The sequence below is a fragment of the Acanthopagrus latus genome, chromosome 8, assembly GCF_904848185.1.
Source record: "Acanthopagrus latus isolate v.2019 chromosome 8, fAcaLat1.1, whole genome shotgun sequence".
NCBI lineage: Eukaryota > Metazoa > Chordata > Actinopteri > Spariformes > Sparidae > Acanthopagrus > Acanthopagrus latus.
In genome coordinates this window covers 18,876,038-18,894,302 of record NC_051046.1, presented here as the reverse complement: position 1 = coordinate 18,894,302, position 18,265 = coordinate 18,876,038, and the positions used below count along the sequence as shown (strand labels likewise).

Below are 18,265 nucleotides of genomic sequence, written 5' to 3'. Positions count from 1 at the left end.
ACTCTAAAAAGCTATTTCCCTGTGAGATAAGACAAGACAGACCAGACAGCAAGTCTCAACTGGGCATTAGTTAGCCGACGGCTTCCAGGATGCTCTTGATAAGACTCTTCCTGATGGCCCACACACACACACACACACACACACACACACACACACGCACACGTAGAGCAACACACACACCTCCTTTACTGCCAGCTCGTCAGATCAATACTGTCAGCTCCCATTAGGAGTGAGCATTGATCACAAATGCAGGTTGCTCAGGCATCTTTACCTTTCAATCCGCTCCACCTTACTTAACTCCCTCTGCAGCACCTCAGGCCGAGCCCTCGGAGAGGTGTCTGAAGGAAACCTGCCTGCCAATTACAGTTAATGAATACCCAATACAAAACATCCTCCACCTGCCATCTGAATTAATTAGCTCTCACCAGTCCGTCTGTCACACTCTCACATATACACCCTTTACAGTATCTGCTGGCTCATAACCGAGCTCTTCTCTCATTATCATTTTCCGCAGCCTTCTGGTTTTACTCATGCACTTGTTGTTTTCAATAACTGCAATTAGCCGTTGAAATATTTGGTTGGGAACCTGCTGTTTCCGTCCTCTCCGTCTCTTTACAAGCGCTGCTGTTGATAGATGGTGTTAAGTGAGCTGTGTTTGGAGAAATGGGGTATGTTAAATGTGTGGAAGTGAAGCCGGCAGCATGATAAATAGAGATGAATCATTGTGTATAAATCCAGAACCGGGGTTAAATAAAGTTGTACATTTTTATCTTTGTGGTGTTATTCTGCTGGAAGCAGCAGACGGGGAGGGTTTGAAATAGTGTTGAGCAGCTTAATGGACGCCAGGCAGTTTAAGGCGGTGGCAGCTCCTCAGGGACAGTGAGAGCACTGTGGCATAATTAGGTATTAATTTGTGGCTCACATCAATCTGGCTCACATGATGACAATAGCAGATCCTTTAGCTCAATTTGCTTGTGACTTGTTATGAATACATCAGCTCCTGTGACAGGGTTGTTGTTCGGTCATAGTCATCCCTTGGGTTTTTGGTGGGTGAACTAATGCACACTACAAACTATCTGTTAGCATCTCAATTGGAGTTCTCACTCCCATGTCATCAAATTTGTCAGCTTGGTCAGCGACATTAAGCTTGAAACTATGCTCCTCTACCTACTGCTCCAGGATCATTTCAGCACGTGAAGGCAAAGTCAAGTCAGCAATAAATAACTAATATGCAACTTCTGGTTAGACTTTCAAAATAAAGTTTACTGACAAACAGTTTGCATATTATGACATATGAGTTTGGACTGTTGTTAATACTCTCAATATCCACAGTGTTTGTCAGTTACATTAAGGCTCCAAAATACTTGGTTTGTCTAAGTATCCAAAATTGAGAACGGACTGGTTTCTGGCCACCTGATAAACGTATGTCCAAAATTCACTCTGCTTTTAGCCCATTTTGGTCTCCAGAAGGAAATTTCTGGCTCTGGTGCCAGACATGTAATGTGACTGATTTACACGATGGGTTTTTCATTTCCTTGTACTTACAGCAATAATAGGAGCGCTGAAACAATGAGCTGAAACACGCTTACAGATGTCTTAGTATTGAGGGAAACTGCAGACTCGAGTGAAAATTCTCTTTGGGTTTGTCACTATATGTGACTCATTTCACATACAAGTAGTAATTTGATCAGCTGTTAATATGAAAATATTGATTACAGCAGCTTCAAATAAACTAAATTAAATTTAAACTGATTATGGCAGGGCTGAGAGCATCTATTTGAAACTTTCTGTGAGCGCTAAATAAATCATACACTTTAAAATGTAGGTTTAATTAACTTGTGGATGAGTTTTTATTTGCTTGCATATATTAAATTCGATGTATGTATGACAATGAAAGGAGTGGCTCTGCTTTTTCTTGCGCTTAGAGAACTACAAGCACATTTAGTGTGTAACTCCCTTGTGCCTCATAATGAAAGTGTGGCTCACACTAAAACAGGTTGTGGCTCCTTAAAGCACTTTTCTGCATTTGAGAATCAGACTCTGACTAATCACATAATCGTGACTGATTTGTCACGACTGAATGAACAGCGCCCGTCTACCGAGCAGGTCAGAACAAATCGAGTAAATTATGTCAAACACCAGCGGTATGTGTCTTTATGTGATGACCCACCCATAATGACAGAACAAACAAAATAAATGTTTTACGCATTTATCCAAAAAAGCTTGTTGATACGTACTGAAACAAGTCAAGCGTTGATCACATATAAACACACACATTCATTCATTCTCATGTTTAACTGATGTGCATCTTTTGGAGGCGACGGGAGCCAGTGAGAACGTGCAAACTGCACACAGAAAAGACCTGGTCAGAGATTTCTAAACAGTGAGATGTTTTATGACAGCGCTGACGGCGTTTGATACCACGTGCCACCTCATCAATCAAACAGCAGCTGGAATATTAGAGAGCGGCCGTGTCACAATGTACAAGTGGGTGTGCTGTCTCGGAGTTTACCTACTGTCATGATGGATGCTGATCCGAATGCGTCCATGCTGGCAGGCTCCTCCTATGTGTGTCCTTGCTCTCCTAACACTGAAGGCTTCAGACTGCAGGGCGTGAGAGCATGATGTGGCAACAACTCAGGCAGCGTGCCATCAAAACTATTCAGGTAGAGAGGGCAGATGTTCAAGTTGTTACACTGATCTGTCTGTTAAGACCAGACCGCACAAAGGCAAGGGATAATACAAGCCGTAAATGCTGTAGATGAGAACGAATCTGCCGGCATCCTCTTTAAACTCAAGAAACTGCAGGCGTTGTGTGTGCGACTGCAACAGACCAGAGCACGGAGTTCAGTTGAGAAAACTATGAGATGGAAAGAAATTACACGCTGTGTCAGCCTGTATATGCAAACACACAGACAGAGAGGCATTTATAGATGACTAGTCAAGTTTCACATGATTTTGTTAGTGCAGCAAGTACCACAAGGCGTGAGTGTGAGAACAAATGCGTTCTACAGGCTCCATTGAAGGAATGAGGATGAAGTCAGTGGAAAGAAACGAACCGCCAGCCGTTTGATGGGGAAGGGAAAGAAACAACCGACAAGCCCGATGATCTGTGAAAAGGGAAAAGCAGGAGAAAACTGTAGAGATGAAGCAAGCAGAAAGGTGTGTTTTCACTACAAACTGATGATTGTTTGACTAAAACTGCTTTTTGCACATGCAGGAGCCGGTTCCTTGTCGGGGGGGCTCCGAACAGTTTTTAAGGGGGACTCAGTGAATAGAAGTGAATAAATATTACATTATTTATCAAAAGGAGATTGTACAACATAAATCTGTGCATATGCATAAAATTATTATCAAACTATCTTACCTCAATTGATGAGTGTCCATGGGATCAAATAACGTAATCACAAAACTAAGGAGGATGACGGGGTGCCTCATTCCCAGCCTTGTCTGAGATGAGGCCAGCTGGTCTACGGCCATTCTAGCATCTTTGTGAATTTTAGGAGTCTCATTAAAAAACTGATATTTCACCTGGGATGGAAGGAGCCATCTTGTTGGTTACATGAGAAGGTTACTGTTGGAAAGCCTTTAAGTGGTTAGGTGATTTGGTGATGGACAAAGAAGATGGACAAAAGCTATTTTCACAGCAAGTCGTGCTGGTTGTCTGGGCTTGTTACCTTGAACTTCACTCCGTGCAGAGGATGACAGTTTGTGGTCCTGTGTGTGGGTAGAGGTTTAAGATTTTCTTCTCTTTGGGCACTTGGCTAAGTTTAAAGTCATTGTTTGGATCAAAATGATCAGTCAGTGTTTGTTGATGACATCACACGGGACACCAACAGCAGTGATTACAACAATAATCATCAACAACAAGAGACAAAGGCATGTAGGAGTAGATATACATCTGTGCAAAGGTATTGCAGTATTTTATTACTTTGCAAGTTATATTATATCATATTATACGCTGCAACATTTGCGTCAGGATCAACAGCCTCTTCATCACTACCCAAACATGGCTTGAATGAGCCTGCGAGCCCCTCTGGAGTTTCAAAAGGTTTACTGATAACTGTCTGACGGCATGCTGGCAGTTCTTCCAGGTATGCCAGAACGATATTGCGTAGGCAGCGAACAGGGAAGAGAGGTCAGGTTGGAGGGCAGGATGATTATTCACTCGAAGCCCCAGCATGGCCTTTGCAGCATATGCAGCATGCCGGCGCGGTATAATGGCCTTATTAGGATAATGGTGGTAGTTACAGGCTTCGTCTTCCTCCAGGTAATTCTATCTATCTGCACGCTGCACAGAATTCAATACCTGCAAGTGTTTTTTTTTTGTTTTGTTTTTTGTCAGTCCGCTGCTGTAGTGTAGACATGGAGCCAACACAGGAGCTGTTTTTGTTTGTTTACACACAGCATAATCCAACAGAGAAAATTCAGCTATTATGACGAGCAAATCATCTTTGTTTCTGCTCGGCGTTTTCCATTCATGAAATATGTATATTCTGGCCGTTTTTATCTGACATGATAGATTGCTTGAGCCATTTGATAGGTTGTGTGTTTGGCAGGCTGGCCGACTACAGCCGGCCAAGCCCATCGGTCATTTCGGGTCTCCTGGACTCCTCAAAAACCAGCCGGCTGCTACTGGCTCGAATCTGCAGGACCTGTTGGCTTGGTCACAGCAGTTCTAGAAAGATGCAATTTGATCCATCATTTTGCACAAGCATGTGTGCTTCAAGACAAGAGCTGACCATGACTTGTGGTGTATGATTTGGTGGTGCGAGGCCTGAGAAAGTCCCAAAAGAGTCCCACTCTTACTGACAGTTGTTTTCTAAATCCAAACCCCCTCTTGTGCTGCATTTACTTGTGATGCGGAAATCCTATGAGACAACTCAGTGAGGATTAAGGACACTTAACACTGGATAACCACACATTTAGCTACACACTGTCCACAGAAATACGAATGAATGTTGTGTCGTGCCAAAACATACATATAATATGTTATACTATATATATAACATACATATAAATCCAGTTTTTGTAATAATCTTTTTGAAACATGTTGTTTTTCTTGTTTCATTCTTGCATTGTTTGTTTTAGTCGAACAGAACGACTTCACATGGTGTTAAGTGTTTTATCGTGGAAAATAACTACCTTTTGCTGTCTGCTGCGGCAAAAATACACATCTCATGTCCTGTTTTGGTCAAGCTGAATACTTGAATACAGGTCGCAGAACGTACAATTAAAGCAATTTTAAGACAATTAAGGCAATTACAGTCATAGTCAATCATAGTTCTATAGAAAATTAAAGCCTTCTAGAAAAACTTTCTTCTTCCTCTTGTGCACCTGAACAACGAGGAAAAAACAAAACAAACAACAAAACAAGGTCTTATTTCTCCTTCCTGTACCTTATCCTCATCCAGTGCAGCAACAGTCATTTTATAAATTGTTCACCAACAACATAACAACATGTACCTACAGACTTAGAACAATGACGGACTTAGAAGCTTCAACTTACCTGAAGACGCCAAGACACATGGAGGATGGACTAATCATGAAACGACTTTGTGTTTGTCCACAGGAAGGAGCTGTGGTGGCCCTGTTTAAGATCTGCAGGCAGGACCGCTTCAGAGATCTCTATGCTCACGCTCTGAGAACTGTGGCCTCCATCTGCTGCGTGGAGGAGGGCATCAACCAACTGGACAAGGTACATATCTCTGTTTCTCTGTCTGTCACACACAAACCCTTTGCAGGCGCTAACATGAGTTTTAGATTGTATTTTAAGGCCCCATATTCACATTTTTAGATATAGAGCAAAAACTGTCTTCTATTTTGAGTTTGTGTGTAAGGGAATTCATGAATGAACTGTAAATCAGCAACAGTTTACCTTAAAGGCAAATCTGTACCTGTATTTCATGATCAGAATGAAAAGGAAACAGATCAGATGGGAGAGTAAATGGCACATGAGCTCTAATCCAGATTTTTTCTTGGAACGGAAAAACGAGTACGTGGACGTGTACACGACAGAGAGCAATGAGAAAGCGAGATGACATTCATCTTAAATGAGTCCTGTACTTCCAGTGAAAAACGCCTTGGCTCCCTCCGGTCCAGACGGAGCATGTTTACACTGATCAGCTGAACTTGTAGCTCAGACGGGCAGTTGTTCCTCTTCCCAGAAGCACAGTAAAGTCTGTCTCCCATTGAACACATTCAGCCATGTTATGACTGCGAGGCTAGTTTATTTTCACAGGTGAATATGAGCCAACAATGGAGGAGGTTTGGCTGCACACAAACATATCGTGTGATCATGGAGTAGAAGGATCAACAGCGTGTCATTTCTGCTGCGAGCACTCTCTCCATCAAAACAATGAAAACAAAACAAACGTGGTTTGACGATGTTGTGAAGTAGAGGGGGATCTTCCGAGTTGCTGTCTTCAGTCTGAATCAACTGAAGGTTTACTCAGATGACGTGACCCACAGCTGAATAATGTTTGAAAGTTTTTTTTTACCTTATGTTGAGTCACACTGTAGAAAACATGTGTGACTCAATGAACATTGCTGGAAACATGTAGGTTAATGTAAGCATGACAGCTCGACAAATTGTTTATCAAAGGTCGAGTTGTTTTTAGACAGTTTACAGCAGAAATGTTACGTTTAATGTCTTAAAACAAGGGGATGAGAAGGAAGAAAATGACAATTAAAAATGGGCAATGAAATCATTGCATGGGCATAGGAACCACTAAAAATTTAAAGTTGGACAATTTTAACAAAAGTTTGGGGGATCTCTTTTAGAGCATTCTGAATACAGTGTGTGAGGGTGGGAGGGGACTTGTTCCACCCTCATGAAATGGCTGCAACGCCCATGATTCCTTGTGATGAATTGCCCTGTAAATATAATTTAAACACTGGTTCATATTACAAAACCTGGGTACAACTGCCTTTTTAACATGGCCCTGTCTTGTGCCCGTGCTGCTGGTGCCAGCGAGTAACATGATTAGGACAGTCTTTCATAATCACACTGTTGATTACTGTCAGGAGGAGGATGTTCTTTGGTCATTCATCCTTCACCGAACAGAATAAACATGTTGCAGGTGACTTTACCCTCTTTTACTGGCAGACTCCACTGGAAAGCACACATAGAAACCTGCCTGGAACGCTGAATCTTTACAGCAAGAGTGTTTTTGTTTGTGTCTCTCGGTGAATAAGTGTGTAATGTGGCACCTCTGTAGCTGTATTGTTACTTTTTTTGGAAAACTTTTGACTGCAGTAGTTGAGTTCTCCAGCTTTCTGTTCCCTCGATTAAATTTTCATGAATGAGTTCACAAAGTTCAGTGATGCCAGGGCAGCAGAGCTGGCATTTAACTCAGCTGTATAATTTTAGAATAGGATCTGTGAGAAAATAAGCATCGTATGGTGAATAGGTTAAGTATGTGGGGGTTTTTTTTTCTAAAGACAGAATCGCACAGTATGTACACACAAAGATGAGTCATGATTTACAGTGAGTGTCCGCAGTTCACAGAGATGAGATCATTATGTGGGACCTCCTGACCGCTGCTGAGCTCACAGGTCAAACGTTTTGAACTGAGTGACATTGTGTTTGTGTGTGTGTGTGTGTGTGTGTGTGTGTGTGTGTGTGTGTGTAAAGGAAAGCAGGTGACACAGCGAGAGAGAAAGCTAATGATACCTCCTTATTTTGCCCGTGTGTGTTCTCTATCGAGAATTCAAACCAAAATAAACAACAGACGCACCTGTGTCAAGCGAGCGTTTACAGAAAGACAAATATAACCCGATTCTGGCGAATAATGATGCCACAACGGTGTATTTGTTCACATATAGAGCAGCTGGGACAGCGTGAATCATCCAAGTGTGAAAACTCCTTAACGGGAACCAAAGTCCGCCCCAGATTAGCAGCCTCGTCCCCGAGGGAGAGGCTGTCAGGCAAGTCTACGCTACCAACCGCTCACCGGCGATCGCTCAGGCTTGAGAAACACAACTGTCACTGTTGAAGGGTGATCGGGAAAAGGGGCTGTGTGCGTCTGCACTGCCATTGGTGGAAATACTCTGTACTTCTTAGTTTTATCCCCAATTGGAACATTATGTAATCATCAGAAAGCGAATGCGGAGAGTATTGATTAGGCACACAGGTGCTCAGGATGGACAAGGAAAAAGAACTCCCACATAAAGTACGGAGGGTTGATGACGGCAATATTGTGTCAGCCTGAAAGTTAAAAGTCTGTCTTTCAGAGAAAAGCTACACCAGGCTGATAAACACATGCGTGAGTCTGTGACGGCGGTTGCTGGTGTGTGTTGCCCTTTACAGTTTGATCCGGGCTCCTCGCTCCTGTGGTCCAATTGCACCACGGTGCCTTATGTCAGAAGAGGATTTGAATGATTTAAAAAACTATAAATAGCCTTTAATAGGGTCGGGAATCAGGAATGAATGTAAAACTTGGAAATAAGTCAGCGTTATTGCACTTCTAGCCCCCTCGTCTTGAAGTCATGGAGTTTTGGTCAACAGAAGCATATGCCTAACTCTCTGAACCCTGCAGTAGTTTCTGGGCATTTTTGACTTCTGTCACATTTTTGCTCACTGTGGGCTCATTTATCCTGCAGCTCTATGGAAGTCAAGTGTCAAAATCGTCTTTTGTCAAGTGCAAAACAGTTACAATGACATAAATCATACAAAAAGCAGACATGCTATTTGAATTTCATTGTTAATGTATTTAAACAAAATGAAAAAGAAAAAAAAAAAAAAACATTTACAAAATGACCCAAAGTGTTAATATAGGATTTTTTAATGCAATGTTTAAAAAAAGATTTTATGGATTTTAATGTTTTTTCAGCATCTGGTTAGAGAAAACTGTTTATTTCAAATGTCTATTTATAGTAGATTTGTGCACTTTAGTTGACCTTGAACTTTTTTTCCCATCAGTTTTTCTCTTTTTTCCTTCTAACTCCAACTTGTGAAGCACTCCAGCTAAACTCCTTCATTCATATTTTCTGTTTTTACTGTTTCTGGTTATGATAAATGGTCTAATTTCTGAGGGGGGAGAGTTTTCGAGTTGTTCAATGTTCTATGACATAAATTACATAAGTATTGCAATACCCATCTTTGAATTATTAGACATTTACATGTCTTAAAATAGGCGATTGCTAACAAGTGGCTAAATATACAACAGAAGTTGACGGGCACAGCACAAATTACTTTTACAGTGCAACTGAGTCTGTAAAGTATATTGTTGTAAGACACTAGTGTTGGTGACTTGGAGTCATGTAACTGCAATGCTGTTCGTTTATAGTCTAACAACGTTAGCTTTTTACTTCTGGAGGTCTCATTTACCCTTCAGAAATCATCAAAGTGGTGCTCATTGGTGAAGATTATTTTTCTGAAAAAAAAAAAAAATCGTAGCATCATAAACTTTTGTTTTGACAAAGCTCATTTTTTGCAATAATCCAAAATCCAGTCAAAAAATACCAGGCTTTTTGTCAAGGGAACCAGGTTGAAGCTAACTTTCGGTTAAGCGGACAAAAGTACGTCATCCTTGTAGCTCTCTTCAGTGCATGATTACAGCTTCTCTAAGGTTTCATGATGGTTCAGCTGAGGAGAAACATAAAACATTTAATTTGGTTTGTAGGTTTAGGATTATGCACTTTTGCTCCTGAGAACCACATTTCAGTGTTTGTTCACAGGCTTTATTCTAACAAAAACCTTCAGTGAGTAGCCTTTGTAAACTTGGTTATCACTTTTAAAAATGCAGACAATAAATGAGACACATCCGGTGGATGGTAAGTGAGGAGAGGGAATATCCTATTTTAGGGAGGAGGAGGTGCGGAAGGAACGGCGGGGGGGAACAAGGGGGACGGTAGATGAACGGGGGTGTGGAGAGTGGATTGTTCCACGTCAGTGGGTCGCGCTGGCACACTGCTGCTGACGTCCACGGAGACAAAAATAGGGAATTGCCCTGTGAAGCTCAGCGCGATGATGCTCGTCAGCAGATAAGACTGACAGGTGTGGCTGGCTGAGAGCTGATGGTTCGTCTCACTCTGGATGTCTGTTGCTAAACTTTTGTTTTCAAGAGTGTTGGCCGATGGTTGAGGATCATCAGAAAAATTAATTTGTGGTAGGTTAGTAACTGCAATAAAGACAACAAAATGCTCTCTGATGTATCAGTTAAGGGATTTAGCACCAGGACATTACTCAGGCGTCCAACAGCACTCTTCAGACCAGGAACCTGCAGATATGACTATGATTTTTAATTACAGAGTGGATGATTGTGCTCAGTTTCCACACTTACACTTATGCAAGACTTGATGAAAGCGCCTGCTGACAGATGCAGAGTAACAATCAGCAGCTGTAGTAAAGTTTATATGAATTGTGCAATATCGCCCCCAAGTGGATGATGATCAGCTTCACATCACATTATTTCCAGAAAGCTCTATAACACCAAGTCACACACAAAGATGAGATAAATATGACCTCATGCCCATGAGTCAACTCCTCTTTAAACAGAGGAGGATTTTCTGCTCCTCTAAAACTCCGATTTCCTCTACAAACCCGATGATGCACACATCTCGGGTCAATGCCAGCCACATATAAAAGAGTTTCTGAGTGGCACATCACCCTGGAGCTGGCCATTAAACTGGAGTGGTGTGTTTTAATTGGGATGGCTTTACGGGCAGAGCTGCAAGTTTCAGCCAAGATGGCACGATGGACACTTAACTGTCTGGATGGCCAGTGATGCTGCAGGTGTTCTGTCAACTCTGCAGTGTTGAGATGAAAAATTAAGTGAGAGTTAGCTAAAATAGATAAAAACTAAATAAAGCTAGACATCAGCGAAAGCATGCATCAAGTTTCATGAGTTTTGGAGTACCTTTTGTCCCACAAAAATGCAATTTGTTTCAGAAAGAAAGAAAGAAAGAAAGAAAACAAACAAACAAAGATTATTTGGATTTCAAGAGTGTAACATCTATTCTGAGCTTCTTAAATGTTGCTCCTGATGAAATATCCCCCACATTGTAATAGAGACACACTCAAACTAATAATAAATAAACTGAAAGGCGCAGTCCCACCCTAGAAACTAACTGAATCTAAACTGAATTGAAAGCAAACATGTAAATAAAAATAACAAATAAAACACAGGACTGTAATCACCGTGATGTGCTGTTTTGTTGATCAATGTGTAGGTGGATGGGATCCTGTGCTTGGCAGATATCTTGACTGACGAAAGCAGCGTGGAGGCAGCCAGGGCCGAGGCAGCGGCGGTCGTGGCGCAGATCACCTCACCTCACCACACATCCACACAGCACCTCGCCAGCTTCCTGGAGAGCATGCACGACATTGTCACCGCGCTCATCAGTGAGTGGACGTGACAACGATGATGCCACTGTAAAGAATTTCACTGTAAAAAAACAGTAAAATACTGGGAGCAGGGACGCAAGTATTTTACAATGCAACTACTGTTATTTATTTTAACAGTATATCACCGTTTTTTGAATTGCAGTATATGACCATAGAATAACGGTGGATGATGTAGTTATTTTACAGGGCAGTACGTTTTCTAACAGTATAATACCATTGTTTTGGATTACAGTATATGACGGCAGGATAACTGGCTTATGGTAATTTTACAGTGCATCTACCGTTATTTATTTATCAGCATATTACCGTATTTTACAGTACATGACAGTGTGACAACTGTGAGTTATGGTAATTTTACAGTATATGCCAGTGTGTTTGGCTGTTCTCAGTCACCGATGACGAGTGCCTGTAAATAACATTTAATAGTATTTTACAGTCATTATAAAATACTGTAGGATACTGTTGTAAATCCACCGCAAATATACAGCAATTTGTTACAGTGTAACCCTGACCCCTGACTTATAATAGGATTTGTTGATATTTGAAAAAGTATCTACCGCTGAGTTTTAGTTGTAGAGAAAAACAAATGATTGGTTTGATATCTTATAAAAGTTTACTTAAAGGTGTTAAATCTCTAGACCAGAATGCCAGAAGAGAACAACCTCAGACCGCCTCAAATGTGTTTGTCTGCACCATGTGTATTGCTCTCAACTTAGTAAGTGATTTCTTATTCTGTCAGAGTTGTGCGAGACTGCCTCCTGTGGTGAAGTGTTCCTTCTGGCGTCTGCAGCCTTGGCCAACATCACCTTCTTCGACAGCATGGCCTGTGAGATCCTCCTGCAGCTCAACGCCATCAAGATCCTGCTGCAGGCCTGCAGAGACCGCCAGAGAGTCGACACTCCTTACTCAAAAGACCAGGTACACGTCTGCGTTTAGGTGTCGTCTCTCTGACAAAACAGAGAGAAGATCCAAAATAATGAGTTAATGTTGAACACATATAGGTTGCGTGGTTGTAAATGAATTTGACTTAGTGTGCCACAGAGCAGAGCATCTGAAGCAAATGGCAGGAGGTTGTGGCGCTCTCACAAAGTACGTTGGTGAAGGTGTATGGCACAGAAAACAGTGCATATGCAGGGACACCCCCTGAGCAACCAGAGCAACCTCTAAATAATGTCATGGTGTTTTGTCTTTACTGTTTCAATCTCAGGTGGTAACAATCTTGGCAAACCTGTCAGTCTTAGAGCAGTGTGCTTCTGAAGTCCTGCAAGAACAAGGTAAACTAACTTTTTTCAGTGATACATGCCATTGCTATTTCGGGCTGCTGGGTATAATGCACAAGCAAATGTTGATGAATACACATAAGTTGATGTACAAGCAAGAAAAGAAACGGTGTAATTCTTCTTTAATCCTCAAGGTGGCAGCATCAGATAATATCTGTGAAGTAGCCTTGAGGAGCTGAAAGAACACATCAACCACAGGGCTTGATGCAAATATTAATAAACACTTGTAACAGATTTTAATGTTCTCTTTTATCATGTTTTTAAAAATCTTTTATTGTTTCACTTTTTACATTTTCTGGTCAAGGTCCATCTATATATCTCTGTAAGATATATAGTAATAGATGTTGTACAACACTAGGATAGAAACATGCAGCATGTTTTACGAAGAGGTCTGACAGTTTTTCCAGAGAACTTGTATACCTTGCTCTTGCCTCATTTAGTGTGCATTTACAACATTTGATCATAGTAGCCACACATTTTTATTCCTTTGGTCTGATTGAAGTGTTTTTCAAAGTCAGATTGCCGCAGTCTTTGTCCCTAAATTGTTGTGAAGTAGAAATCAGCACAAACCTGAAAAATGCTGTCTAACCACCTGAAAGCCTGAGCAACTGTGCTTTTTGTGATTTTAGCTCACCTCTTTCTCTTTGTATTGAGTGTTTCTGGAATATTGACTTTGCTTTCTGACTGTACTTTTGGTCGAAATCCATTCTGACAGTGACTCTTGTAACGTCTGGCTCTTTTCTTAATCACTCAAGCACTTTGTTTAGTCTGAGGCCTGTGCAATTTGATGTCTGTGATGATTCAAACTCATCTTGAAGTTATTGTGTTTGTTTTCTGTTTTCTTACTGCGTTGAATTGTCATTATCATATTTAACTGACAGCTTTTCTGTTTTCTGTCTTCATTTTTTGATTATGTGTCTCATTGTGGATGTGTTTCTTTCTGGCTGTACTGTTTGTTGAATCTCTGTGATGTTCTATCCTTCTTGATACCTTTGATTCTTTGGTTTCCTGCTCGGCTAATCTATTCTTGTTGTTATGTCTTTTAGGAATAGAGCGGCTGCTGCTGCTGCTGGGAGAAAAGCCATCCTCCTCCAGTCCATCAGAGGGTGCCGCTTGCGAGCGTGTTCAGCAGAAAGCTGCTGTCACACTGGCCCGTCTAAGCAGAGACCCTGACGTGGCCCAAACTGCCATCCAGCTGAAAGGTAGTTTAGAAAGAAACACTATTCCTCTATATATACTTGAATCAATAGTATTGTCAATTCATAATGGGTAAAAAAGCTGAGAGAAACAAATCAGGAGCTGAAAACGGTGTAAAGTGCAACACAGGATGAATATTTGTTTTAAAGAGAATCTGCATCAAAATGAAGGAGTGTAAATCCATATACATAATGAAAACACAGCTGGACCTGGAATTGAGCCTTGAGGTACTTTATTTGTAATTCGATGAAAAAGACAACAAACAAACCAATTGAAGTGGACATGATGCCCTAATTCTTGAAAAGGTGCAATATGTACGAATTTTAGTTTAACCATTCAAAATTATCAACGGAGTGTGTTTGACGTCTATGTATTGTACTGCAGAGATTTCTAAGTTAGCATGCTAACTAGCTAGTTAGCCTGTCCTGTCTTGCAAACGTGAAAAATGACTTTCTCAGGGCAGTCAAAAGCTTCTGTGCTTCCTCTGATATTCCTGCTACCTGCTCGGCTGACTGAGCTAACTAGCTAAAGACAGCTACAATCATGGATGTAAACAGAATGCAGTTAGCGGATACTGTGGTGATGAGCTGCTGCTTTGTTTTGAGTATGTATTTAGCAGCCTGCCAATTCTTACATATTGGAACTTGAGAGATATATGGAACATTTCTGAATTTAAATGTCTAAAAAGGACTGGACCTTTGTTTTATATGTGTGAGCTGTTATATCATGCTCACAAAAAATGTTCAAAGCCAAAGAAATCCCAAATTTTATTCAAGTTAGTGACGTGTTTCATTTGGTTGCTCACCACTGTGACTCCAGGGACACATCAGATAAAACATCAGAGAGAGAGGAAGGAGGTTGGCAAGCATGACTGAACACTGGCTCGGGTGGTATCCAAAATGTTATATCACGATATTGTCCCCTTAATATGAAGTAAGAACTTCTGAATTAGACAAATTCTAGAGGGCCAGCCAGGTGACAAAGATCACTGTGATTCATTATAGTATAGTTAGAGCAGTGTCTCGTTTTTGTAAAAAAAAAAAATATTGCTAATGACGTCAAATATTGGAATAATATCTTATATTAGCCCAAGCCAAGTTTATTTGTATAACACAATTCAGACAAAGAGCAACTTAAAGTGCTTTACACTACAAGGGCATACAATTACATTAAAATACATTAAAAACAAGAAAGGAGACATCAGTAAAAACAAAAAAAACCAGTGCAGCTCAAGATATTGAACAAAAGCTTGAAATTGTTTCAATAACAAGCAGTGACAAACAGGTCTTCATCCTATCACTGGACAGAAACACCTCAACTTCAAATACAAACTTGATTTACTAAATAGTCAGAACATTTACTTTTCTGCATCACTTTTTTAAGTTGACATCAGTGTGTTATAATGTGACAGGGGTATAACAGAATTTTTCCTCTGCTGTCTTTAGCTGTTCCTCGTCTCATTGAACTGTGTCGCTCCCCTACTGAGAGAAATAACAGCGACTCAGTGTTGGTTGCTTGTCTGGTAGGTATAAACTGTGTGTCTATGTGTGTGTGTGTAGAGTGAAACCTATGCATGTATGACTCCCTATCCTGAATACAAATATATAATTTAAACATTCAAACTGCTTATTTGAGTCATGCCCTTAAGGTATGATACATTTTCAGCTGCACTCAGTGTATAGTACAAATTGAGGGCATTATACCACAGGCCCACACATGTAACATCAGTGGATCAAATGACTGTCCGATTTAATTACATCCACAGGGCAATATCTGAAAATTGAAAATATATCACCATGTCAGTATCTTAAAGCTGTGTTGAGATAGCTGACCGGTGCACATCATCTCAAACGTTGTGTGTTTAAATATGTACATATCATGAATAATATTCCTGCTCGTACTTTCTCATTCTCTCATTCTGATCATCATTATTAAGACCAGATCTTAGGGCCGATGAGGGGATTTGAAGCGCATAATGGTCAGGCGCTTAATTGGGCTGCCTTGCTGCGCCCAGAAATGCCCTCTTCTTTGCTGTAACCGTACTCGTCAGTCTATTCAACTTAATGTGATTCTATTTTATCCTTTTAGCCAAGGGTTAAGTAGAGCATTTGTAGGTGTTGAATTTTTACCTTCAAAGGATGCTGAGCTTTCACAGATCATTTGTAATCTTAAATGTAAATGCTGAAAGGTCTCCTGGTGGTTTAGATTAGTTTTGGAGACGTCACACATGTTACTCCTTCTTAAATTACATGAGATGCAGGGAGCAATAATTTAGCATAATTTAGTACAGGATAGATTACAGACTGTTGTTTTTTTCTGTTAACCTGCAGACGCAAAATTTATTTATTTGTAAAGATGCTATTGGCAGGCTTTGAGAGAAATGGAATACATGTAACAGGGTCCATAAAAAAATGTAACTAGATTACACGTGCACAACATTCCACGAGTCTCACGCGACACCACTCCGGTCTCGAGTGAAACCGAATACACAAGTGTGTGTTCTTAAGCAATTAGGATTAAATTCAAGTCACATTCTGTCTCCCATTGCATTCACGCTACAACGCTGCTGTAGTTCGAATCATCTGCGCCCTGAAATGATTGCCAGTTGTGCACTAGCTAATGTTGCTAATGCTACCAAGCATACGTTAATGAGACTCTAAGAGCTGTATCATAGGCAACTGGACATGTTTCAGTTTCTTGAAGACGTTTCACTCCCATCCAAGAGGCTTCTTCAGTTCTAACTACCTGGAGGGGAGTCGCAGGCTTTTAAACTCTGTGTGGGAGTGTCCTTACAGAGTCATTAAGACTCTGACTTTGAGAGTCGTGAGGGCCACTTGTGGGTTGTTGACGTTTTACTTGTTGAGACTACTGAACTCATCCTCAGCACTCCATTAGCAGGACTCAAGGACTCAATCATTGGGCAGTACAGTATGCTTGGCGCATACTGTAGAACTTGACCAGTCTTTTTTTCCACAAACTGGCAACCACCAAGGCTGCTGATCTCTGATGAAACACAGATACCATGTGATACAAATGGCGTTACACTATTGGTTCATTAACCATCTGTCAGAATTCTTGCACAGAGATAAGCAAAACAATCATTTTGGACCTGACAAACATTTTAAAATGATTGATTGGCAATTATAATAGAGTTTTCAAGATAAAGAGATTATTTTTGTTTATTCTGTACCTTTCTACAAGCACTGTACATGAATAATTGTTTTGTCTACATAAAGATTTTGTCAGTACGACTTTTTAATGTGCACAGATTCAATTCTCTCTGCCATGTTGTCTGTATGTGTGATCACATGTGTATTTATATGATTTCGGTGTGTGTTTTTGCACACAGGAGTGCAGTGTGATCTTGATATGTGATGAAGCATATGTCTGTGTGCCTGTGCACATGTAAACTGAAAATGTGTGCATGTGTGTCTCCAGGCTGCCTTGAGGAGGCTTGCAGCAGGGTGTCCAGACAGCATCGAGGCTGCCGACCACCAGCAGCTGATCAAACCGCGGCTGGTCGACTCTTTCCTGCTGTGTTCCAACATGGAGGAGAGTTTTGTATGACGCCCTGCACACCGCACACTGATAGCGAAGGGCTGAATTTGTGTGCAAGATCATGCGTCATGATACAGAAAGGACTAATGAGCACTTACACCCCAAAATATTACATTTGTTTCCTGATTGTAGCTTTGGTTCGTCACTTCTGGAGCCCTGACAGGTTGTTGTTTCCCAAATTTCATCAAGAAAGGAGTGAATCTGCTAAAATTGATGCAAATGAAACCTATACGTATATGTACATAGCCGTGTTGCTGTGAGCAACTCGGTAATCACATTAAATGCAATAAATGTGCACAGTGTTGTAGAATGTCATTAGCTTATTTTATTCCACCAGGAATTCCATGTCAGTAAATATATGGGTGATTACTTTGTACAAGTAGGTGCTACTTTTTGAAAAAGAAACACTTTTTATGCTACCACGGTGCGATTTATTTGATCGCGTCTGAAGATATTTTATCCGAAGCATTTTGGCTATCTGAGAAAGGAGGACGATCCATCACACAAGTGGACAACACACCAAAATGGCTTGATATGATCATCAGAAGCATTTTGCGTCTGAGTACCAAGATGTTTGTCTGATTAGATTCATCTCAAGCCTATTATTATTGGTCTGATGAAAAAGTCCTTCCTTTTCTGACGTTTTCAATCAGCAGCCTTTATTGGGATAACCATTTTTACAGCTAAATTATTACAGTGAGATTAACCAGCAGATGTGTTATGTTTGTTTGTTATGTGAGTACATTGACAGGGCATGATTAGTATTTAAAATGTTTGATTGATTGATTCATATGGTCTTGAATTTGATTATAGAAATGCTTTTTTATTTAAGGAGAATTACCATTATTGTATGCCATGCATGGAATAAAGGCAATCATCT

At 40.7% G+C, this 18,265-nt stretch overlaps 1 protein-coding gene across 4 annotated transcripts in view; it reads left to right on the top strand.

Annotated features, from left to right (window-relative positions):
- LOC119023683 (protein inscuteable homolog) overlaps positions 1-18,265 on the top strand; it is a 55,086-nt gene extending 36,821 nt beyond the window's left edge. For all 4 annotated transcript variants that reach the window (XM_037105766.1, XM_037105763.1, XM_037105765.1 and 1 more), the window contains exons 7-13: positions 5,573-5,698; positions 11,176-11,347; positions 12,090-12,268; positions 12,558-12,624; positions 13,677-13,832; positions 15,273-15,349; positions 17,266-18,265. In XM_037105766.1, coding sequence (XP_036961661.1) covers positions 5,573-5,698; positions 11,176-11,347; positions 12,090-12,268; positions 12,558-12,624; positions 13,677-13,832; positions 15,273-15,349; positions 17,266-17,394 — 906 coding nt within the window. In that variant the 3' untranslated portion in view covers positions 17,395-18,265. The remainder of the gene's footprint in view (positions 1-5,572; positions 5,699-11,175; positions 11,348-12,089; positions 12,269-12,557; positions 12,625-13,676; positions 13,833-15,272; positions 15,350-17,265) is intronic.